The 26961-nt window shown below is 38.5% G+C and overlaps 1 protein-coding gene across 5 annotated transcripts in view; it reads left to right on the forward strand.

The window, feature by feature from the left end:
* adad1 (adenosine deaminase domain containing 1 (testis-specific)) overlaps positions 1 to 26961 on the forward strand; it is a 148050-nt gene that overhangs the window by 61157 nt on the left and 59932 nt on the right. For 4 of the 5 annotated variants that reach the window (XM_069925186.1, XM_069925183.1, XM_069925184.1 and 1 more), the window contains 2 exons: positions 7036 to 7161; positions 23413 to 23539. In XM_069925186.1, coding sequence (XP_069781287.1) covers positions 7036 to 7161; positions 23413 to 23539 — 253 coding nt within the window. The remainder of the gene's footprint in view (positions 1 to 7035; positions 7162 to 23412; positions 23540 to 26961) is intronic. The other variant, XM_069925185.1, reaches the window with a different exon arrangement.

Raw genomic sequence — 26961 nt, forward strand, 5'->3', positions numbered from 1 at the left:
AATTGTACAAAGCATTGGTGAGGCCAAGTTTGGCCTGTGTGCAGTTTTGGTCACCAAATTATAGGAAGGATATAAACAAAATAGAGAGAGTGCAGAGAAGGTTCACGAGAATGTTGACAGGATGTCAGGGTTTGAGTTACAGAGAAAGGTTGAGCAGCCTGGGGCTTTTTTTCTCTGGAGCATAGAAGATTGAGGGGGGATTTGATGGAGGTGTTCAAGATTTTAAAAGGGACAGAGAGAGTCAACGTGGATAGACTTTTTCAATTAAGAGTGGGGGATATTCAAACCAGAGGCCATGGTTTGAGATTGCAGGGGCAAAATTATAAGGGGAACATGAGGAGAAATTTCTTCATGCAAAGGGTGGTTGGGATGTGGAATAAGCTTCCGGCAGAGGTGGTTGAAGCAAGGACGTTATTTACATTTAAGGAAAGACTGGATAATTACATGGAGGGGAGAGGATTGGAGGGGTATGAACCAGGTGCTGGTCAGTGGGACTAGGAGGGTGGGGATTTGTTCCGGCATGGACTAGTCGGGCCAAACTGGCCTGTTCTGTGCTATATATGGTTATATGGTTATAAAATGACAAAGGAAGATCTTTACTGTATGCCCTACATGTCTGAGTATAGAAATAGGATGATGAAGGAAAATTTGTAGCTGGAGAAGGTGGTGGGAGGGAATTGTCTTGAAGCATTAAGCTCAGTTCTACGTGAGACAGGACATGTACAGAGCTGAGACCAATATCCTTGCCAATTGGTTCACTTGTGACATGGAGAGAAGTTTAAACTGTGGTGCTGGGCGACTTTGACAGTGCACAACAGATTTCAAGAAATAAAGTTTCTGCACAAAATCAGCCTAAGTGTACAAGGCTAAGATAGGAGTAAACAATGCTTGGATGTAAACATAGGAAGGTTATTAAACAATATTGGTGAGTTGGAAGTGCAGTTAACAATATTGGATTACAGTGATGTTTTTAAAAAAAAGACTAAGAATCCAAGTCTGAGATAAAGTTTCTTGATTTTTGGCATGCCTGGAAGCTAGTGCATTGTGGAATTATCGATCACAGGCAATTGGGTTACAACAGCACACAGTATTGCTCACATATAGGGAGTGCCTGTCTAGGATCAGAGCAATGGCTCTGTCAGTGAAAAACAAAGCATATCCTACCACAGTCTGAACAGATCCTGAGATGGGTTATTGGGTTCATCCATAATACCCAGATCCTTGGCTTCAAATCTGTTGCTAACATACAGTGTGGTTTGTGTTCCTGGATCTGCAACATCAAGACCATCACTAAAGCTGCCCTTTCAAATGTTAAATTTTATATTTTAAAAATTTGGACATACAGCATGGTAACAAGCCATTTCAGGTCATGATCCACGCTGTCCAATTAACCTACGACCCTGGTACATTTCGAATGGTGGAAGGAAACTGGAGACCCCAGAGAAAACCTATCTAGACAAAGGGGGAATGTATCAACTCCTTCCAGACAGCATGGAATTTGAACCCCGATCCTGATCGCTGGAGCTGTAACAGTGTTGTGCTAACTGCCACGCCAACTATGCCACCAGCAAACAGACCAGATGTTGACATGAAATATGACTCACCCATATGTGATACCGTCATGTGTGCATACCAGGGCTCTTATCCACTCTGGTCGTAATATGCAGTACAATGTAATTGGAAATGCTACTCCTTTTGCTGAAAAGTTCTAGGTAGATAGTCCATTTTCACAGAAGAATCAGTGAAAATTTCTTTGACAAAAGCTTCGCTTAAAATTATACATGCCAGATGGAAGCTGTTCCTGAGCAGCTTATTGAAACAATATGCACTGACATATTGTTGCTCTGGGACCTGTAATTCCATGCCAAACTGTGAGCAAATGAGAGTTAAGGAAAGCATTTACAAAAGCCCAATAGGTTGCATGGCATGTTATCAGCAATCAGAAGTTGATATTCCCTTGAACATTCCTTAATGCCACCATGAACTTCTTCCGAAACAATGATAAATAAAGATTGTCTGGTCAGTCCCACCATATTCAGATTTGGTTTTTGTAGGCCTCTAGAACCATAGAACACTACAACAGAGAAAACAGGCCATTCGGCCCTTCTAGTCTGTGCTGTAACATTATTCCGCTAGTCCCATTGACCTGCACCCGGTCCATAACCGTCCAGACCTCTCCCATCCATCTATCCAATTTATTCTTAAGACTTAAGATTGAGTCTGCATTTACCACATCAGATGGTAGCCTGTTCCACACTCCCACCACTCTCTGACTGAAGAAGATCACCCTAAATCTTTTCCCTTTCAGCCTCAAGCCATGTTATCTTGTATTTATCTTTCCCAAGTGGAAAGCGCCTACTCGCATTTACTCTGTCTATACACTTCATAATATTATAAAATGATCAAATCTCCCCTCATTCTTCTACACTCCAAGGAATAAAGTCCTAACCTGTTTAATCTTTCCCTGTAATTCAACTCCTGAAGACATGCAACATCCTAGTAAATCTTCTCTGCACTCTTTCAATCTTACTGATGTCCTTGCTGTAGTTAGGCATCCAGAACTGCACATAATACTCCATATTTGGCCTCACCAATGTCTTTTACAATCTCACCCTAACATCCCAACTTTCATACTCAATACTTTGATTTATTAAGACCAATATTCCAAAAGATTTCTTTACATCCCCATCTACTTCTGATGCCACTTTCAGGGAATTATGTATCTGTACTCCCAGATCTCTTTGTTCCTCTGCACTCCTCAGTGCCCTACCTTGGTTTGTCCTTCCAAAATGCAACACCTCACACTTGTCTGCATTAAATTCCATCTATCATTCTCTGGCACATTTTTCCAGCTATACCAGATCCCTCTGCAAGCTTTGAATGCCTTCCTTGCTATCCACAATGCCTCCAATCTTAGTGTCACCAAAAAACTTGCTGATCCACATTATCATCCAGATCATTGATATAGAAAACAAACAACAATGATCCCCAAAGCAAACCACTATTCACAAGCCTCCAGTCTGAGAAAGAATCATCCACTACCATTCTCTGCCTTCTCCCATTTATCAAATTTTGAATTCAGTTTACAACCTCTCCATGGATATCTAATGGCTGAGTCTTCTGAACTAACTTCCCATGTGGGACCTTGTCAAAGGCCTTACTAAAGTCCATGTAGACAACATCCACAGCCACTAATTCTGTGTTCCCTTTTTCCCAGGAGTAACACACAAATGTACCTATTCTGGTTACTGTAATTCAACCCTGTCTTTCACAAGGTTCCAACCCCTGTGTGTGTCACAGGTTTTGATTTCTGTACTCTGTATTCTTCAAATTGAACTGATTCAAAAATGTCTGAATTCAATAATGTATTTCTCTAAATCACGTGACAGTCACATTATCAACAAGGACAGTCCCAATTCTTGGAAACTACGTGACGATCAGTTTTATTTCTACCAAACTTCTGTACCTTTTTCAAAATCACTCCATATCTGTAACAACCTCATCTCTGTTCAAGAGTCTTGTAGTTTTATATAAAAACAGATGGCTTTCTCAGCAGTTATTATTGAGTACTTAGATCCTTTGGATTTTAATAAAGCAAACACTCCATTGTTCTTGAATAATTAAGAACCACTTCAAATCCATTAGTTCTGGCTTTCCAAGATGCTGCGACTCTGAGAATGAACTCTTTTCTCTGAGTACAATGGTTCTCTGTCAATGTGCTGTAACCTGTGGGTGACCCTGTACCAGCCCACAACTAACATGTGTATACACACACACACACACACACACACACACACACTATTTTAACTATAATTGACTAAGACATTTTTATAAGAAATATAACTTAACCTAAATATTATATTAACACAGATCCATCTCTAATCAGGCTTTGGCTGTCCACATATTTGTATATCCAATCCCTTTGAACACCCTCCAATAATTTACCTACTACTGACATCAGTCTCACTGGCTTGTAATTTCTTGGTTTACTTTTGGAACCTTTTTTTAAGCAATGGTACAACATGAGCTACCTCCAATCCTCTGGCACCTCACTTGTGGCTAAGGACATTTTAAATATTTGTGCCACGGCTCCTGCAATTTCTACACTAGTCTCCCTTAAGGTCTGAGGGAATATTATGTCGGGCTTGGGGGATTTATCTACCTTTATTTGCTGTAAGGCAGCAAGCACCTCCTCCTCTTTAATCTCTATATGTTCCATGACACTACTGCTTATAACCTTCCTTATGCCAGTTTCCTGAGTAAATACTGATGCAAAAAAACTGTTCAAGATTTTCCCCCCCACACCCCCATCTCCACACATAAATGACCACTCTGATCAATTTTGTGTTTTTCTATCCTTTTATTCTTAACATTCAGGCTTACATTCACATTATCTGCGAAAGCAACCTAATATCTTTTTAACTTCCTGATTACCTTCTTAAATATTTTCTTAAATTTTCTTTACTTTTCTTGTATCTCATTTGCTCCTTGTTGCCTATACCTGCTATACACCTTTCTCTTCTTAACCAGATCACCAATATCCCTTGAAAACCAGGGTTCCCTATGCCTGTTAACTTTGCCTTTAATCCTGACTGGAACATGGAAACTCTGCACTTTCTCAGTTTCACCTTTGAAGGCCTTCCACTTACTGAACACATCCTTGCCAGAAAACAACTTATCCCAATCCACTCTTCCTAGATCCTTTCTCATTTCCACAAAATTGGCCTTTCTCCAATTTTGAATCTCAACTCAAGGCTCAGACGTATCCTTATCCATAATTAACCTGAAACTAATGACTTTATGGTCACTGGACCCAATATGTTCGCCGACACATAGTTCTTTCACCTGACCTGTCTGGTTCCCTAATAGGAGATCAAGTTGGTACCTCTATATATTGATTTTTTTAAAATTTCCTGAACACATTTGACAAACTCCAAGCCATCCAGCCTTTTAAAATATGGGAGTCCCAGTCAATATGTGGAAAGTTAAAATCTACTACCACAACTTTCTGTGTCTTGCATTAGTCTGCTATCTCTACAGATTTGCTCCCTCTGTCAATGAAATTAACCAATCAGAGACCTCGAGTATCTTTTCACAGACTTTATTTCACATTGATGTATCATGGAGAGTAGGTGCAGTCTCCACTGCTTGCCAACTCTTAAAATTTCATTCTACAAGCACGTTTATTTATAAAGAGAGACAAACCATTTGCTACAGAAAATAAGATTATATTATGGAATAAACTAGTTGAAAATTACATCAAGACCATTAGTACAATTTTTGTATATTAAAATCTTAGTTTTGTCTAATTGAAGAAGAATGTGTCAATAACCACTGTTGGCATTCTTGATGATGGTAAGGCTACAACTTAGCTTCTAAATAATTCCTGTGAACAGGAGCTGTATTAACACTGCTGCATTAAAATGGCCTATCTGCCAATTATGTTCGTGACAGTGTCAGACCTTTCTTCGTACAATTTCTTCAACTGCCTCTCATTTGTGTAGTCCAAAATTTGGAGGGGAGCAAACTTTCTGTATCAACTAGGAACAGCATTGATTTACTATTGACAGTGAGAGAAACAAGTGGTTTATTCATTCATGAGCTGGTGACAAGCTGTGTTGACGTGTCCTGCATTTGGGAATGGCACCCCTAATTGTGTTGGATTAGAGACTGAGACAGGGAAAGGATTAGTCATAGTAAAAGGTACATAACTTGGTGTGAGGTGGAATACAACTCAGGATGGTTACTCTGTGGGGTACCTTCTTCTTTCTTTTCTTTGGCTTGGCTTCGCGGACGAAGATTTATGGAGGGGTAATGTCCACGTCAGCTGCAGCCTCGTTTGTGGCTGACAAGTCCGATGCGGGACAGGCAGACACGGTTACAGCGGTTGCAAGGGAAAATTGGTGGGTTGGGGTTGGGTGTTGGGTTTTTCCTCCTTTGTCTTTTGTCAGTGAAGTGGGCTCTGCGGTAGCACACACAGGAAAATAACAGAGACATTAACCACTCAAAGATCCTGTATTGAAGCACAATTATTTCTGCCAGGATTAAATAACTTTAAAAACCCCTCATGGCTGGATGTGCCTTTGCCATGTTGGATTCCAATGTTATTATTTGTATCAGTTTGCAGTGATTTTTATGCAAGACGATTCTGGAGGGCACCTCAGAGTCTGTCACATTGCAGGAAGTATGGAATCATGCTGGGTAAGAATGGCAGGTTTCCCTACCTGAGGAACATTCACTAGGTTGAGCATATTCTGATAATCTATGACTTTCATGGTGGCTGTTGGGGATGCTCAACTTTATTCCACCGACATTTAATTAAATTTAAATTCTCCATTTGTTAGAATTATGTCACTGGATTTCTTTCTCTGAATAGCTACCTGGCAACATTATCTTAATGTTCCCATATTTCTTTTAACAGCAAGAAGTAATTTTTAATTTAATTAATTTTTTTAAATTTAGTGTTGCAGCATAGTAACAGGCCCTTACAGCCCAAGAGTCTGTGCCTCCCAAATACACAGATTAACTTACGAACCTCATATGTTTTTTGGAGGGTGAGAGGAAGCCATAGCATCTAGTAGAAGCCCATGCAGGTCACTGGGAGAACATAGCAAATTCCTTACAAACAGCTCCAGATTTGAATCTGGGTTGCTGATAGATTTCCATTTTCTTGGAATAAAAAATTCTCATCCATGTCAGACTCGTTTAGAGTTAATGAATTGATATTTTTCATAAATTAAACATTGTTAATTCTATTTCTATTTCAATCTTTTTGCAAAATGGTTTTAATTTTCTCCTAATTTTAAGACCAGCTCTATTGACGTATTTTAAATTCTTTTGGTCCTACCAGCTATTTATGATGGTGAAAACAAGTCTTGACATGTCTTGGGAAATATAAATAAAAGGAAATTGATTTAATATTTATTAGGGCATATTTACACAACAGTCATTTATCAAGGTACTCTTGCAGTGTGGTCATATTTTGTTACAAAGAAATAACAATTGTGTAGATAAATAATTTTTTTTTCCTTGCAGAAGGAAGGAATTTGTATTATAAAGCTGTTTCCATAGCCTGCAGAGACTTGTTCAACAAATTGACGGCTAACCTGCCTGAATACCAGAATTGTGGTAGCTCTTTGGCTGCTTTTGTGGTTGAAAGATGTAAGTATTGTACAAATTATGTTTGAACCTGTAGGTTCTAGATATATCATACCCACAGTAGTTGTGCTAAAAACAAATAGAGAAAATGCTGGAAAAGATCAATAGAATGAAAAATAGTTAATATTTTGAGTCTCAAACGTGATATTTTTTTCACTTTCCACGGATACAATAAAATCTTTTGACACATTTCAGATTTTCTATTCCTTCAGATTTTCAGCATCTAGTTTTTTTTTAATTATTATTTTAGAAATATGCAAAGGGTACTGCCATTTGATTATTATAACAAGATCTCATCAATGACATCAGTAATACTCATTTACTACATAGCAATGTAACTTGAGCTTTAAGAAAAAGAGCAGTCTGGCTGCAGACAGAATCTTAGCAAAGGACATTGTCCTGAGCCTGTAGATTGTGTATTCAAGATGTGCATTGTTCCTTATGTAGAGAAAAATATATTCTCTAGCAAAGCAATAACCTGGAAAAGATGGTAACATTGTTCAGTGCCAGCATTTCAGTTCTCTGCAGAAGTTTTGTGAAACTGCACAATATTAAGCAACCACACCAGAGTTAAGATAACAAAATAATTTTATCCGTCACTCTCAGAACTTGATTTCTTACTTCCTTTCAACTGCTGCAACTCTGTCATGAACTCTCACAGTCTGTTGTACTTTAAACCTCCTGCACTGCGCCATACTACTGGCACACAGGATACCAAATTAATCATGATGTGCAAATTCTCTGGTCGGAGTACATTGTCACGGTCGTGTACTTACCTGTGTCACGAGCAGTGTCGTCGTCGCTGATGACCTACCTGTGGTGACGTGAGGGATTAATAGTGCACATGCGTGGATTAGTTCAGAAAGCTGCTTACGTGGTGATGGATCTTGGACTCGGGAAGAAGAGAATGAGAGCGTGGAGATCAGCCATGTGGTGGAGAGCCAATGAAAAGGTCAGAGGGATTTGGGTGGATGGTGTTTAGTGAGATGAAGAATTCAGAATCAGAATGAACATTTATTGACGTGAAATTGGGTATTTTGCAGCAGAATCATGGTGCAAATATTCATATTATAACCATCTTATGTCATTATATAAAAATAAATAAATAATAATAACAATAATAGAGCACAAAAAGTAAGGCAGTGTCTTTGGTTCATTGATTATTCAGGAATCTTATGGCAGCGGGGAAGAAGCTGTTCTTCTGCTGCTGAGTACTTGTCTTTAGGTTCCTGTACCTTTTTCCAGATGGTAGCACAGTGAAGAGGCCATGGCCTGGGTGGTGTGCGTGTTTAAAGTGCTTTTTTAAGACACCATGCCATGTAGATGTCCTTGATGGAGTGAAGTCTGGAGCCTGTGATGTGACAGGCCATGTTAACAACCCTCTGGAGTTTATTCTTGTCCTGAGAGTTGATGCCTCCATACCAGGCAGTGATGCAAGCAGCCAGAATGCTCTCCACAGTACACCTGTAGAAGTTTGAGAGTCTTCGGTGACATACTGAACCTCCACAGACACCTCACAAAGTACAGCTGCTGGCGCTCCTTCTTTGCAATTACATCAATGTGGAGGCTCCAGGACAAATCCTTGGAGATGCTGACACCCAGGAATTTGAGGTTCTTGACCCTCTCCACTACCAAACCCTTGATGAGGCTGGGTCATGTTTCCCTAACTTCCTCCTGAAGTCCACAATCATCTAATTAATTTTGCTAATGTTTAGTGCAAGGTTGTCATTACACCATTCAATGATCTGATGTGGTGTCTGAGAGCAATAAGGAGACTAGTCTCTATTTTGTGCTAAAAGGACAAGAGAGTGTATTCTTTAAAAAGTGTGTAAACTGGATAAATTACTGCAGCTATAAGTGGTGATCCCGTGGATTCACAGCACCTTCTAGGTTAAAATGGAAAGAGATTAAGATAAACCCCGTACAGGGGCATTCTGGGGGGGGGGGGGGTGTTAAACTGGAGGTTACCCCTCTTTTTAATTAATAGTACACCAGTCAGGTTCACAATCCTCGAAGAATGTTTTTCCGCCTTCAGTGTGACAAATCAGAAGATGAAATTCAGTTTATTTGTGGATCATCTTCCAGAGCAGATTGCCTGTGAAGTGGAGGATGTTTTAGTTGATCTGGATGATAATCTCCCAGGTGACATCCTTAAGGCTGCTATTCTGTGGCGTACTCAGCCATCTCAGGAGGCTTGTATTGCTGATTTACTAGCTGACGACAGCCTAGGCAATAGGAAACTATCACCGATGCTGAGAAGATGGTGCAGGCTAGCTGGGACAGACTCTATTGAAGGGGATTTTTGGAAACAGATGTTTCTCCACTGTTTACCTTGTCAAGTTTAAGGATACTTGGTGAATGTATTTTGATCATCCACCCTTGATGAATTGATGGATCATGCTGACCTCGTTATGTCTACGATCTCTGCAATGAAGGTAGGAGCATTGGCTTCTCCCCTTAGTCAGCAGGAGCAAATGGAGCTGGAACAACTGCTTACTGCACCTTGTCAACTGTCAGCACCTTATCAACCAAAGATAACTGAGTTACAGCAGCAAATGGCAGCACTGGCTACATGGGCCCAGGCCTTGAGTACCCAACGAAATTCCTTGTAGATCAGAAACACTCTTCAGGAGGCAGGTGTGGATATGTCATTGACTACTGTCTGCAAAGACTTCATGGACAGAAATGCAGAGGCTTCACTGCAAGATGCAAACCACCAACTGGCCACAGAAACAGGATGGTCAGATTAATTTGGCAATAAGTATTTAAAAGAGCCTACAGAATTCTAGAAAAAGATCCTGTGGACAGATGAGATCAAGATTAACCTGCATCAGAGTGATGGCAAGAGCAAAGTGTGAAGGCGTAAAGGAACTGCCCAAGATTTAAAGCATACCACCTCATCTGTGAAACATGACGCAGTGTTATGGCCTGGGCATGTATAACTGCCGCAGGTACTGGTGCATTTATCTTCATTGGTGATGTACCTGCTGATGGCAGTGGCAAAATGAATTCTGAGGTTTATAGAAACAGCTGCTCAAGTTCGAGCAAATGCCTCCAAGCATTTGACATTGGATAGCCAGGGGCTGATTACAGATAGTCAACATGACTTTGTGTGTGGTAGTGTGTATTTAAACAATCTTGTAGAGTTTTTCAAGGAGTTTTTCAAGGAGGTTACCAGGAAAGCCTGATGGCGAAGGAGGAAGAAGTGTAATTTCATATTCCCCATTTGGACTAAAAAATACCTGAATTTAAATACTTGGTAAAGTTTTAAAAGTTTGTTTTGAAGTTATCTGAATGTTTAAAGACTGTAATGGCAGCTAAATCAAAGAAATCGAAGACACAGATTCAGAAGAAACTTCACTTTAGAAGTTTAGAAGAAGTGAGCTTATCAAATAGAATCCTCGGAGTCGACTGGACAGCCACCCAAGCAACAAAGGACTCCAGCCCTTTATCAGTAGGATTTAATTGATGCCGGGCTACCAATTTTTTCTTCATATGTCAGGAGCGCTGCAGAATCACTGGAGTCCACGATGGACCCGACATGTGGCGCTGCTGCGGGTCCCAGCGGCAAGGAGATTCGGGGCAGCATGTCAGAAGACGTGCATGCATGGACTTCTGTGTTGCCGGGCATGCACGGCGCGTTGTGGGTCCGGGCGTTACTGAATAAGGTCTGGGTTGTCAGTGAGGGTCAACGGCATTCTGAACAAATTGGGTCTGGACCTGTAGGGGTCCAGACCAGAAGCAAGGTTAAATCAAAGACTGAATTAAAAGAATTGGAAGAAGAATCATTGATTGTTGTTGAAGAGAAACAAGGTAGGCTTCAAGGAGAGGTCACTAACTTTGAAGCTGTTTTTACTGTTTTGGAATCAATGGCATATCAAATGGGCAATATGTCAATGCAAATATCTACACAGATGGAACATGGATTTATGAATATAACTGAAAAAATGAATAATATTTCTGATGAAGTTTCTTTTAAAAAGGACATTTTTGCTGTTAAAGGCGATGTCAATAAATGTTTGAATTTGGTGGACACATTTCAAGAAAATGGAAGGTGCCTTTCAAGTTTGTAAGGACCAAGTGGAATGTAATAAACAAAAAATAGAGAAAGTGGAAGAGTCTTTCATTGAATGGGAGATTCAGAAGAAAAATTTATTGAAGAAGATAGACTGTCTGGAAAATTAAAGTTGTCGAAATAATGTTAAAATAGTGGGAATTCCTGAAGGAATCGAGGGTTCAGATTCAATAAAAAAAAATTAAAAATGGATTCCTGAGGCATTGGGATTGGAGTTTTTTCCAGAAGGTTTGGAGTTGGATAGGGCTCATAGGGCTTTAAGGAGTAAACCATATCCAGGTCAACCACCACGAGCTGTTTTGATTTGCTGTCTAAAATATCAAGATAGAGAAACTATTTTGAGAGTAGCAGTTCAGAATGCATGTAAATATCAATCCCCATTGATGGTTCAGGGAAATAAGGTTTTTTTCTATCCAGATCTGAGTCAAGAAATTATTAGAAGACGTAAAGAGTTTAATTCTGCTAAAGAGGTGCTTTGGAGAAAGGGTTATAATTTTCAATCACAATTTTTTGAGGATGATTATGATGCTTTAATTTTTGCTAATTCTCTGCCTGATAGGGCTGTTGAAAAGCACTCTTCACCTAAGAGGAGGATATCTGAGAAGAAGAATGGAAACAGGAATGGGAATCTGTCAAAGAGCTTGATTGATATTGATGACCTGGAGCACGTTTTGGGATTAAAATCAATGGGGCTGTGAGCTGATTTAGACATCATTTTACGAGTCCGATTGGGGGGGGGGGGAAAGAGGTCGCTGAAGCTTTCTGAAGTCATCTGCCACCTGTGGGGGGGATTTATTTCTGTCCACACCCAGCTAGGTGGGGAATTACTACTTTGTAGTGCTGTTTTGTTTAGTGATCATTTATCAAGGGAAGCTTTAAGATAAATCTTTTTTTGAATTATTATAAGAGATAGAAAGAAAGGGGGGCTTTTAAGGGGAGTTTTAAGGTTTTTTTGAGTTAGTAGAAGGGATAGAAAGTTGAGGGGATTTTTTTATATTTGTTGTTTGAGTTTTACTTTGATAATAATGTCTAATATAAACTTTACCACATTTAATGTTCAGGGTTTAAATAATCCGATTAAGAGAACATGTTTTAGCTTATATAAAAAAGATGAAAGTTGACATTGCTTTTTTGCAGGAGACTCATTTAACCAAAAAAGAACATTTGAAATTGAAGAGGGACTGGGTTGGACATGGATTTTCATCTTCCTTTAAATCAAAAGCAAGAGGAGTGGCAATTTTGATTCATAAGAAAATACCATTTGAACTTGTTTCTTTGTCGGAATCAGTTGGTCATATTTTAATGATTAATTGTAAATTGTTTGCTGAGCCATGGTCTTTATTGAATGTGTATGCACCTTTATGATGAACAGTTTGTGTCTGAAGCTTTCTTAACTTTAGGTCAAGCTAAGGAGAATATTTTGATTGGGAGAGACTTCAATTGTGTGTTATTCCCATTATTGGATAAATTTCCGAAAGTTGTGAAAAAGTCGAAAGCAGCAGTTTGATTGGTTTCCTTGATGAAAGATCTGAATTTCATAGAGGTCTGGAGAAGATTAAATCCTACTGAGAAAGATTTTTCATTTTATTCTTCACGTCATAATTCATTTTCTATGATTGACTTTTTTTTAGCATTGGCACATTTGCAAGCACGTTTCACTCAAGCTGAATATAAGAGTAGGATAATTTCTGACCATTCTTTGCTGTTTATTTCTTGTGTGGGGCCAGAAGTTAATCAATCAATTTTTTGCTGGAGGTTTAATATAATGTTATTGAAAAAAACGGAATTTGTAAAATTTATTAAGGATCAAATTGCTATTTATTTAGATTTGAATAAGAATACAGACAGGAGTAATTTTATTGTATGGGATGCTTTAAAGGCATTTCTACGTGGTCAAATCATTAGTTATGCATCAAAGGAAAAGAAGTTATTTCTGGTAGAGTCTCAGTTATTGAAAAAACAAATAGCAGAGTTGGAAAAGGAATTTCAGAGGAATTTAACAGAAGATAATAAGGCTTTTTTGACAAAATTGAAGCTAAAATATAATATATTGCAAACTGACCAATTTGAACATTTGATTACGACTTAGGGGTTAGAGCATATAAAGTTTTGGCATGGCGATTGAAAACTGACCAAGCTTCAAGGATTATTAATGCTCTGAGGAAGGACAATTCAGTTACTTTTAAACCTCAGGAAATTAATGACCAATTTTTGAAATTTTATCAGAAATTATATGCTTCTGAGGGAGTCCGAGATGATGGTTCTATTGAAGCGTTTTTGTCAGAGTTAAATTTACCAATATTGGAGGAGGAGAATGTGAGAAAGTTGGATTCTCCTTTTACAGATTTGGAAATAAAGGATGTTATTCAACAAATGCCTAATGGGAAGTCACCAGGAGATGATGGGTTCACTGCTGAATTTAATAAAGTTTTTTATGATGGCTTGTCCTCTGTATTCATGGATGTTCTTAACCAGGTAACTCAGGAACAAGCTTTACCAGACTTGTGTTTGAGTGCAATAATGACAGTTATACCAAAAAAAAAGACAGAGACCCTTTGAAGGTTTCTTTTTATCGACCAATTTCTTTATTAAATGTGGATTATAAAATAATAGTGAAACTATTAACAAATAGATTAGCAAAGTGTTTACAACAATTAGTACATTCTGACCAGGCTGGTTTTATTAAAGATAGGTATGCTTCGGATAATAGTCTTAGAGTGGTTTCATCGATCAATGCTTCACGTCAGCAACCCAACCTACCAATGGTAGTATTATTAGATGCTGAAAAAGCTTTTGATAGGGTCGAATGGATTTTTTTTTATTTAAAGTGTTGGAGAAATATAAATTTGGACCCTTATTTATTGGTTGGGTGAAGGCATTATATAATAATCCTGTAGCAAGGCTGGCAACAAATGGTCAAACTTCTTCCTTTTTAAAATTAACGCATTCGACTCATCAAGGTTGTCCTTTGTCGCCAGCCCTATTTGCATTGGTCATTGAACCGTTAGCTCAGGCTATCAGGCAGAATGAGAATATTACAGGTATAAGGATTGGACAGAATGAATATGATTAATTAATTTGCTGATGATGTTTTGATATATTTAAATAATCCAGATCAATCTTTAATTTATTTGCAAAATTGTTTAGAATTATATGGTAAATTATCTGGATATAAAGTGAATTGGGATAAAAGTGAAATACTTAGGGATAATGATTGATGTAAATTTTCAGTCACTGTATAATTTAAATTATGTACCATTAATGAGAAAGATTAAAGCAGATTTAATTAAATGGAAAGATGTACCTTTAACTTTAATAGGTCTAGTAAATTGTATAAAGATGAATATTATTCCGCTAATTCAATATTTGTTTCAATCGATTCCTTGTTCTCTTCCGAAATCCATTTTTCAAGATTTTAATAAAGTAGTTTGAGAATTTTTATGGAAATGAAAATTAGCAAGAGTACTGATGCATCAATTGACCTGGCAGTAACCCTCCAAGTTGGGCTAGGGTGGAATTGGCTGTGATATTGGAACCTTGTCCCATCAGTTTGTATTTAAATGGAATACTGTCTTACTACAGAAATATAATGTACCAATTTTGAAACATTTATTAGAAATTTGGACTAAAAGGAATTTATTAATAGGATCAAAAGGTATTTTATCAGTTCAAACCCCAATATATAAAAATAAATTGATTCCATTTTCATTGAATAATAGAGTTTTAGAAGATTGGTGGATTAAAGGAATAAAAAGATTGCAGGATTGTTTTGAAGAAGTTAAATTGTTATCATTTAATCAGCTTAAAAGAGAAATTTGGGATTTTAGAGAATTCTCTGTTTATTATCAAATTAGTGAAAGATAATTTTGGAAGAGAAATTAACATTTCTAAGTTAACTAAATTTGAATTTATGGTTTCATATTTTTCAGATCAAGGTTTTATACCAGAAATGTATGCATTATTACAAGATACAATGGTTAAAATTTTTTAGTCACATCTGGATTAAATGGGAGCATGATTTAAGTTGTGAGATTAGTCAGGTGGATTGGGAAAATATGTGTTATGATGGATTGACTAAATCAATTAATATAAGATATAGTATGGTTAATTATAATCTTTTTGGATCAGTTATATTTAACCCCTGAAAAATTGAAAAGTATGGATTTAGTAATTCAGATCTATCTTCTAGGTGTGGATTACATGTTGGAACATTTCTACATTCTGTTTGGTTTTGTGATAGAGTTCATCCTTTCTGGTTTAAAATTAGGAATTTTCTTCAAAATTTGTTTAAAATTCAATTTCCTTTAGATCCAAAAAAAATTTTCTTAGGTTAGTGGACTTGGGGTTGGATAAGTTTCAGACAGCGTTTATTTATCTAACATTGACAGTTGCTCGTAAATGTATTGCTATGTCTTGGAAAGATGAAGCAGAGTTAAATGTAGTTTGATGCATCATGAGGTGAAGTCGTGTATCTATATGGATAAAATCAGATATAATTTACATAATAATTATGATTTTTTGTTAAGATATGGACACCATATATGAAGAATATGAATTTAGTAATATTGAAAATTACTGAATGTTTTTATTTATTTTTAAGCTTCCCTTTAGGGATCTGTTGTGGGAGGGGGGAGGGGATGGATTTGTTTTACTGTTTTATTATTAGACTACTTATTCTGTAAAAGTCTGTTTATTTTTATTGAAAAATTACTAAATAAAGTTTAAAAAGGAGGTTACCAGGTAAGTTGATGAAGGGAAAGCTGTATATATTGTCTCCATGGGAGAAGTCAGAGAGGTAGTGGTGATTGCTTCTCAGACTGGAGGTTGGTGACTAGTGGTGTGCCTCAGGAATTGGTACTGGGATCATTGTTGTTTGTCATCTATATCAATGAGGTAAATTGATTCAGCAAGTTTGCTGATGACACAACAATTTGAGGCATTGTGGGCATGCTTTCAAAGCTTGGGGAGGGATCTGGAACAGCTGATAAAATGGACTGAAAAATGGCAGATGAAATTTAATGCAAACAAGTGTGAGATGTTGCATTTAGGAAGAACAAACTGAGATGGGACATGCAGGGTAAATGGTAGGGCATTTTTTTTTAACTTTATTTAAAATTTTATGACATGAATAAAATAAAAATTACATTTAAAGAAATAATAAAAAATAAGATAATAAAAATTAGAATATTACATCATTAAACTACACAAATTAACCCCCCCCATAATTATAACACAACATTAATCATCTAATTTAAAATTAGTCCAACCCTCCCCCCCAAATAAAGAGTGAAGAATTAATTAACAATGTTGTAAATAAAATAGAAAAAACCCCATTTACAAAAAAAAGGATGAAACTTAACAACAACAAAAAATTACTAACAACAAAAAAATATCAATACTAAAATAATACCCTTAAACATATATTTAAATCAAACATAATACATGTATTTAACAAATAAAATCCACTTTAAAACTAAGTTCAAATATTAAAATCATATACCACATATCTGTTATACAAAAAAATCATAATTAATAATACATAAATACAGAATTTCCATTAATACCGTTTCCTTTATAATATATCGAGAGATACCACATATCTGTTATACAAAAAATCATAATTAATAATACATAAATACAGAATTTCCATTAATACCGTTTCCTTTATAATATATCGAGAGAACAAAAACATCCCTTAGAAAAACTATCAGATAAACTTTTTATTCCCTTCCCCTCCCCTTATATAAAAAAAGTTCAAACTCTTATAAAATTCTCCATTTATAACATCTTCAAAATTCTCTATCGAAATTAACTTAATTTTATTAAACTCTTCTCCCTCAATGTATTTGTACTTAATTTTCTTCTTTTTCTTCTTATCACCTTTCCCCTCATCTTCCTCTTCATCTAATTCAACATCCTCAATTTTTGACTTATTATCTTCTGTGACATCATCCTCTTAAAAAAAGAAAAAGGAGAAAAAAAAACCCAAAAAAAGAGAAAAAAAGGAGAGAAAAAAAACCTCCTAATTCCCTCTCAATTACAATCAGAAAACAAAGAGTTTTTAAAAAATTATTTATTTAAAAAAAATAATTATAAAAAAACCTTCACTTCTTAACCCAAAAATTAAAAAGAAAAAAAAAACAGGTCGGAGGTCACAACTACCTCCTCCTGTTTAAACCGCCCAAAGCGGTAACTCCCCCAAAATATTGGGTGTGAGATAACTCACAGGTAGCTGATGACTTTTGGAAACTAGTGCCCACCCAGTTCCCTCTCCCAACTCCCATTTCATTAAACTATCATCATTATTTAAACTATTTAAACTCTTCTCAAAAAAAAAAGATAAAAGATTTATTTTTTTAAATCAACGTTACCACTTCGGTCACCATTGCCTCCATTTCTTTTAAAAAAACTGGATCCCACCTTACATCTCTACTCTCTTTGGAGACCTTGAAGGACTACATCGTTCCTGAAACTGCATGATTGGTAGAGACTGAGCAAAGTCCATAACCTCTTTAGGATTGTCAAAGAACTTTGGCTAATTTCCATCCTAAAAAATCTTCAGTACCGCAGAATACCTGAATGTTGCCTTATGTCTTTTTTTCCACAACCGTTCTTTCACAGAATTAAATTCGCGTCGTTGAAACATAATTTCTTGACTCAAATCTTGATAGAAGAAAACAGGATTATTCTGAACCATCAAAGGAGATTTATTTGGCTGGGCATTTCTAATAGCCGTACGTAAAATTGTTTCTCTGTCACAATAGTTTAAACAACGGATCAAAACAGATCTTGGATTCTGTCCTGAAAAAGATTTTCTTCCTAAAACTCTATAAGCACGTTCCAGTATTAAACCTTCAGGGAATTTATCCTGTCCTAACACTCATGGAATCCATTCAGTAAAAAATGTTCTTGGATCTGGTCCTTCTATGCCTTCTGACAAACCAACAATTTTCACGTTGTTCCGTCTAGATTGATTCTCCAAATAATCAACCTTTTTTGCTAAATTTTTATTTTGGATCTGCAATGTTTCAATTATTCTATTTTCATCTTGCAGTTGATCCTGTGCATCAACTAAACCTTGATCACACATTTCAAATCTTTCAATGGTTTCAAGCTTAAAAGCTCCATTAATGACTTCCGCCATCGCATTAAACTTGGAAATAAACAGGTTCACAAAATTAGCTAAGTGACTCGATACAGAATATATCTTATCTTCAAGATCCTTAACAGACATTTCAACAGAAGTAGATTCAGGCATAATGGGGTCTTGCTGTTCCTTAGAGACCACAGGATCTTCTGTCCCTTCCCTTAATTTAGTATCTTTTCTCGCAGTTTGACTTCGTATAAAAATCCTTCTCAAAGTCCCCCCAGCAATGCCAGGAGACTGAAGATCAGGGTTATCTTTAAGCCAAATCTCTTTAATCATCTTCACTGAATCGATGTCTGGAAAAACTGTTATAATTGAAGTTGCATTTTGCAGCGCCACCACTGTAGCAGTCGAATGACAGCTCTTTAACTCTCCAGCTGGTGGCGTCCCAGCTGATTCAACTGTCAAAGTCTCAGTAACAGCACTCACAGTGGCCGTTGTGTGAAAAACTGGCACCCGCCCAGCCCTTTGTTCTGAAAGCTGTTGAGTGCAACCTTCAGAGAGCCTCACCGGCTTAAAATGGAGCTTCAATGCCGAACTCTGTACGTCTTCCTCTGGATCCATTCTACGCTGAGTCCTGGCTTGTAAACAAGTAGGCTCAGACAATTTCGGAAAATGTAGTTTTTTAACAGACTGTTGATGTTTTATTTTACCTTTTTTTTGCATATAAACCATTAGGCACTAATCCAACACCTTATTATTTATAAACTTTTAAAAGAACTTTAACGGGCACTTAAAGACAAAACAATAAATCAGAGTCAGGAGAGGTCTGGAAGGCTCGACTGTTCCCTACGCCATCTTGCCACGCCCCCCCAATGGTAGGGCATTGAGGAGTGCGGTAGAACAGAAGGATCTGGGAATGCAGATACATAATTCCCTGAAAGTGGCATCACAGATGGGTAGAGTTGTGAAGAGAGCTTTTGGCATATTGGTTTTCATAAATCAAAATATTGAGTGTAGGAGTTGGGATATTATGGTAAAGTTGTATTAGACATTGGTGAGACCAAATTTGGAGTATTGGGTGCAGTTCGGGTCACCTAACTACAGGAAAGATATCTATAAGATAGAAAAAGTGCAGAGAATATTTACTTGGATGTTGCCTGGACTTAGGAACTGAGTTACAGGGAAAGGTTAAACAGGTTAGGACTTTATTCCTTGGAGCATTGAAGAATAAGGGGAGATTTAATAGAGATTTAAAATTGAGGTGTATAGACTGAGTAAACATAGGTAGGTTTTTACGACTGAGGGTAGGTGAGATAAAAATCAGAGGACCTGGATTAAGAGTGAAAGGGGAAAACATTGGGGAATAATTTGGGGGAACTTCTTCACACAGAGAGTAATGGGAGTGCGGAACAAGCTGCCAGCTGAAGTAGTGAATGCAGACTCAATTTAAGGTAAATTTGGACAGGTACATGGGTGGTAGGAGTATGGAGAGCTATGGAATGGGTTCAGGTCAGTGGACAATCCCAAATAATAGTTCTGCGCAGATTAGTTTTCTGTGCTGTAATGTTCAATGGTTTTAAACTCATTGGACAGCACTTCATCCTACAGCAGGACAATGATCCTGAACATACTGCTAAAGCCACAAAGGAGTTTTTAAAGGCTAAAAACTGGAAAATTCTTGAATGGCCATGCTAATCACCTGATCTAATCACCTGATCTAAATCTGACTGAGCATGCCTTCCATATTGCTGAAGAGCAAACTTAAGGGGAAAAGCCCCTGAAATAAGCAAGAGCTTGAGATGTCTGTAGAAGAGGCCTGGCAGAGCATCACCAGAGAAGATGCACAGTATTTGGTGATATCAAGCAGTCATTGCATGCAAGGGATAGGCAACAAAGTACTAAACATGATTATGTCAATATACATACCATTGCTATGGCCCAAATATTATAATACCCTGAAATGAGGGGACTATGTATAAAAAGTGCTGTCATTTCCATCTGGTCAAATAACCTTGAATAAAATCTGGAATTTGCACTTTAATCACATGTGAATTATTTGATTATAAATTTAAACCTATGGAGCATGGGCAAATAAAGGGGAATAAAATTTCTGACCCAAACTTTATGGAGGGCACTGTATACCAACTTCTAATATCACTTTAAATCATTTGGTCTTGCTCTATCTACCTGTTCTAGCCATGTCAGTCCCTCACCTATTAATTTAGTTTGTGATTTGTTATTTCATGGGCTTCGTCTAGGACATAATGAGTGACTGGTTAACCAGGTTTATCAACAAGGGTATAATTGTTACAATTCTTCTTTGCTTGGTGATTCCCTATCCAAAAAAAATTTGGAAATGTAGAGTTTTAACCCTTTAAAAAATCCAGCAATTTTAGGAGACTATTTACATCTCCCATTTTATCATTTTTTTGGACTATCTACCTTGCTTAACTGTGGTGATGGCTTGGCTATTTTTTTCCTCAGTAAACGATGCAAGGTCATTTAGTATAGGTTATCATGCCCTCTATTTCCATTTATACATTATTTTTGTTCCAAATTAGCTTTGGTCATTGTACAATCAGGAGAGAACTTGTATTTTCTTTATATCTGTATATTCTAATACTCCATTTATTTTTACTTCCCTCTAATTGTTCTGAATCCTGGGTTCTAGCTTATGTAATGAATCTGCCATCTGCATGCTTTCACTCTCTATAAATTAAGGAGATTGTGTTCAGTTCTTGTTATCTAATTTTAGGAAGGTGGTGGAAGCTTTGGAGTGGGTGCAGAGCAGGTTTACTCTCTCTCAACCTTTACTCACAAGGACCTTGTGAGAGAGTGGGCTTTTCTCTTTGGAGCAAAAGAGGATGAAAGGCAGAGATAGGATGGACAGCCAGCACCTTTTTTCCACAGGACACCATTGGCCAATAACAGAAGACATCTGTTGAATGTGGGTGAATGAAAGTTTAGGGGACATGTCAGAGGTAGGTTTTTAAAATAGAGTGGGTAGATAGCTGGAATGCATTGTCAAGGGTGATGACAATCAGAGATATTTAAAAGATCCTTTGATAGGTTTGTCTGCAAGAAAAATGGAGGATTATGTTCTGAGGGAGAAAAATGTCAGATTAATGTGGAGTAGGTTTATAGTTCGGCACCACGTCATGGATCGGAGGGCCTATACTGTGCTATACTGTTCTTTGTTCTGCAAAATATGAGGCTAGCCAAACCATGGCTTGCAAGCCATGTGTGGCTCTATGACATGTAATGTGTGGCTTGTGGAAATATATTGGCTGGAGGAGATGCTGGGCACCTAATGTCACCCTGAGATGCTCAGAATCCCTGCAGCCAGACCAGGGAATCCTGTGACAGTCACAGTCCAGGCTGTGTGATAAGAAGAGGGAATGGGCACTGAAGGAATGGACCCTGCAGAGAAGCGCAGCAAGGAGTGCGCACCAGAGTAGAGTTCTCTTCACTCAGGCCAGGACACACCACAGCAGAGTGCTGCCAATGTGGGGTGTGCAGTTGGAGGGTTGGGCAAAACTGAGCATCCTTTGCAAGACCAGCCGCAGGGATCAGGAAACCAGAGCTGGGCCAGGAAATCTCTGAAGAAATGTGGCCTGCCCCAGAGGCAGGGTGTTTGTCCAGGCCCTCTGGCAGAGGGGAAGCAAGAAGACGGAGATGGGGAAGAGAGGTCGGAGGGGGATCCAATAAGGACCTCATCCAAGCACCAAGCCACAATAGAGCTGAAGCTGGTATCACCAGTGAAGGTCGTGTCAGTGGCCATGGGCATGCACTGGCCCATGGATTAAAGGGCAGCACAGATTAGACCACTCCATACCCCAGTGGCCACTCCCTCCATCCTGCCAGCAACTGGGAAGAGGGGAATGGATGATGGGACAGGGAAGAGGAGAGCTTTGCAACAGGTTGCTTTCCATGTCGTGCACTCAGCTATGGATGCTGCAGAGGTATAGGTATCTGCAGAGACCAGAGGCAGCAGCATTCCCGAAGAGAACACATCAGAACAGGAGCAGGCGTCGTCGATCAGGCCTTTGAGCCTGCTCTCATATTCAGCAAGATCACAGCTGATCTGGCCATGGCCTCAGCTCTGCCTTTTCCCTCCAGAACCCTTAATTCCCCTACGACGTAAAAAATCTATCTTACTGTATCTTAAATATAGTAAAGGAGGCAGCCTCTACTCCTTCCTTGGGAGAGATTTCTACAGAAAAGTCAGGATTTTGAAATTATTTGGTTTGTGTACCTTTTGATTATTGAAACTAACACAAATTAACAATTTAAAAGCTACATACATGAATGTCTTTATATAACATTTTTGTAACAAAATATGCATGTAAAAAAGACATGTATGTAATATTGTTTGATGTCTTGCAGTTCTCAAACCGACAGAAGTTTATCATATGTGGCTCTTGCATTAAGCAAACTTGGCCACTCCTGTTCTATATCATTCATTGTTCAAGGGCTTTACTTTCCCAACTTAAGAAAGATGCCGAGACATCTTTTTGTTCATAAGTTTACTTGACAATTTTTGATTATAGTTTACCCTTGATGGATTGCAAGCTTGTAATTAGGAGCATAAGGGTAGAAGTGGGGAAAAGTTAAGGATGATAGGAATTGAGGAATTATAGTGGTGGGGTAGGCGTGAAAAAGGCCTAGTGTGAGGGGAATTATTGGAGGGTGGAGAAAGGTTCAACGTGAAGAGATTTGATTTGTTGACAATGGGCGAAGTGATTTAAGCTGGGAGGTATAGAGGAAAATGTCTGGAGAAGCAGCAGCCAAAAAATAGACATGTTAGAGATAAAAAGTGGTTTTGACAGGGAAGTTGTAGTTAATGTATAATATGACTTTTCCATCGTTAAATGGAGTAAATTAGTAGCCACTTAGCTTGTTATGTCAAATTGTGAGGGGTAAAGGATTATTTGAAAAATAAACTAATAAGGATCAGACAAAGATGTATAGAGGATGATTCATAGCAACAAAACCTCAAATCACAATAATAAATGATTTGTCTAATAGGCTGTTTTTGAGCTATGTGTTCTTTGCAGCTAATTTTACTTAATCTACTTTTTAAATTTAGATGGAAAGCCCTATGAAGTTGTTGCGATTGGTACAGGAGAGAGAAACTGTAATGATCTGTTATATTCTGAAGGCAGAATCATTCACGATTCCCATGCTGTGGTCACTGCAAGACGCTCACTATTAAGGTAAAAAATACAAAACTAAATCCATTATCAATGGATGTATGAGGCGGCAAAGTTTATTGAATCAGAAGTAATACAAAAGGTAAAGATGAAGCTCATGCTGATGATGAGCTTCCATCAAAGATGGCATACATATTTGAGTTCCTTGTTATATGTACTCTTCTGTTCAGTCCATATCTTAATTTTATACTTCACTTTTTGAGATATGAACATTCAGCATGGCTCTCACTTTCATTGTTAACCTGACATCTGTCATTCAAGGAGCTCGGTTTTACCTTTGATTTTCCTATCTATAACTGCCAGCAGAATCTCATTATTTCTGCCTGTTACTTGTATTGATATAGACCACAACCTCTTTGCTGTCCATCCTGCTTGCCTGGAGTGTCTTGCAGCTACTAAATAATGTCCTTGATTCAAGCATCAGAAATCCATTGATCATATGAGAACCAAGATTGCAGGCACAGATGTAATTATATGTTTCTCTAAATTACCTTGGATTGAATTGCCTATCCTCAAATACAACTGAGTTGTCCCTTGTTGTATACTATGAGGCAGTATATCTGGATGAGAGGCACTAAGGAAATCTTGAATTATCTACCTGTGTTTGTTCTCTCTCTCTTTTTATTGTCTTCTCTGCCTCTGCCATTCTCATTTCAACCTTACCTGCACCCACCTTTACTCTGCTCACTCCCTCACTCTTTCTCTGTTTCTTCCAACTCCTTCTCCTCAATATTCCTCCTTTGACCTTTCCCTCTTGGTTAATTGTGTTTCATCTGTTCTTGATATTTTAGTGTCTTCATTTGAGAAAACAAAGCTTACTCATGTAAAAATGCACTGAAATGCTGAAAAAACTCAGCTGGTCTTTTCAGCATCCATTTAAAAAAAACACAAAGGTATATTGCAGACATTTCAAATCTGAACCCAACTTCAAGAAATAAGCAGAATGAGCCAGAAGCAGACAATCTCAGAAAATCTCAGAATTCTGATAATGGTGCCTGGGGGAGGAATCCAGACCAACACAAGGTGTTAATTGGATATGATAAGGGACGAGGTAATAAGTTATCATGCTTGTGTGAAGGAGACCGGGAAAAGGGAGAGAGAGAGTGGGGGAAGGCAACAGGAAAGAAATGAGGAGTGGGTTAATTAAAGGGCATCAATCATCCTGGTGCCAAAGAGGAGCAACATAAGCTGTCTCAACAACTATCACCCAGTAGTGTGATCGTTTTTCTGTGATTAAATCATTTGAGAGTCTGGTCTTGACCAGAATTAACACGTACCTAAGCAAAGGTCTGGACCCACTGAAATTCGCTTATTGTCACAATTGCTCCATAGCAAATGCAATATTGCTGGCTCTCCACTCAGCTCTGGATCAGCTCGAAAACAACAACTCATACATACATATGCTCTTCAGTAACTACAGCTCAGCCTTCAACACCATTATTCCCTCAGTTCTGGTCAAGAAGCTACAAACTCTGGGTCTCTGCACCATCTGGGTCTCTGCACCAACTGGATCCTTGACTTTCTCATCTGAAGACTACAATCAATACAAATTGGAAACAACATCTCCTCCTCACTGATTATCAACACGGGCGCACCCCAAGGATGTATGCTTAGCCCAGTGCTCTACTCATTATACACCCATGACTGTGTGGCCAGGCACAATTCCAATGCTGTCTACAAATTTGCCAATGACACCACAGTTATAGACTGAATGACAAATGGCAATGAGGAAACATACAGGAGGGAGATGGATTAGCTCATTGTACTCAACATTAGCAAAACCAATTAGATGATGTGGACTTCAGGAGGAAGTCAGGGGAATACGGCCCATTCCTCATCAAGAGCTCAGTAGTGAACTTCAAATTCCTGGGTGTCAACATCTCCAAGGATCTGTCCTGGAGCCTCCATGTTTATGCAATCACAAAGAAGGCTCACCAGCAGCTATACTTTGATGTGTCTGAGAAGATTCGCTACATCACCGAAGACTTTTAAACTTCTACAGGTGTACTGTGGAGAGCATTCTGGCTGGTTGCATCATTGCCTGGTATGGAGGCGTCAACTCTCAGGACAAGAATAAACTCCAGAGGGCTGTTGACATGGCCTGTGACATCACAGGCACTAGACCACTCCATCGACGACATTTACATGAGGCGGTGTCTTAAAAAAGCAGCCTCTATCCTCAAAGACCCACACCATCTAGGCCATGGCCTCTTCACTGTGCTACCATCGGGGAAAAGGTACAGGAGCCTAAAGATGAGCTCTCAACAGCACAGGATAGCTTCTTCCCTGCTGCCATCAGATTCCTGAATAATCAGTGAACCAAAGACACTGCCTTACTGTTCATGCACTTTTTAAAAATATTTATTGTTGTAAGATGGTTTATAATACAAATGTTTGCACTATGATGCAGCCTGAACAAAACCGAATTTCGTGACTTGTTCGTGACAATAAATTTTTATTTTAATACCCAGAGAAGTCGATATTAATACCATCCAGTTGGAGGGTGCCCATTTGGAAAATGAAGTGTTGTTCCTCCAAATTGCAGGAGGTCTCAATCTGACATGTCTGTCAGCAAGGGAATGAGATGGGGAATTGAAATGGATGGCCATGGTTATTGCGGTGAACAGAGCCAAGGTGCTCAACAAAGTGATCTTCCAGTAGAGGAGACTACAACGGTAGCACTGGACGTAGTAGATAACCCCTGCAGATTGACAAGTGAAATGTTGCTTCACTTGGAAGGACTTTTTGGGATCCAGAATGGTGGTGAGGGAGGAAGTGTGGGCGTAAGTGGAGGATCTCCTGCAGTCACAGGAGTAAGTCCCAAAGTGACAGTTTGTGGGAGAGAGGAGAGGACAAGGGAGCCTCGGAGGGAGCAGTCGCTGCAGAAGGCAGAGAGGGAGCGCAGGGCTGCTCTCTCTCTCACACACTCCCTCTTTCCTTTCTCTCTTTCCTCTCCTCTCTTGTGCATGATCTCTCTCTCTCTACACCCTCTGACTTTCCCAACCCTCCCTCCACCTCCTGATCCAGCCCTGCCCAAAGCCTTCCACCCCAATGAACCTGCTCCAACCCCTTCCTGGACCACTATCCCCTCTGACCTTCCTCTCCCCAAGACTGAGCACTTTGTCCTCAGTAGAGGCCTCACCTTTGCCCCTTTTCATCTACACCTCAACAAGTTCTGCGCACACCATGAAGTGAACTCTTCTTCTGTCAGATTTGTCTCCATGCCTATTCCCACATCCACAATTCTCCAAACCCCACTACAGATCTTTTCTCCTGCTTTAAACCTTCTTCCTCCTTCTAGACACCTTGTTTCAGTCTTCCGCCTGCTCTGGAACTTTATATTTCCAACTTCTGCTGTGACATTAACCCTATCAACTTCACTACTTGCCTCACTCATTCCAGTCTCACCCCCTTGGAATGCCTGT

The sequence above is a fragment of the Narcine bancroftii genome, chromosome 3 (assembly GCF_036971445.1).
Source record: "Narcine bancroftii isolate sNarBan1 chromosome 3, sNarBan1.hap1, whole genome shotgun sequence".
Taxonomy (NCBI): domain Eukaryota; kingdom Metazoa; phylum Chordata; class Chondrichthyes; order Torpediniformes; family Narcinidae; genus Narcine; species Narcine bancroftii.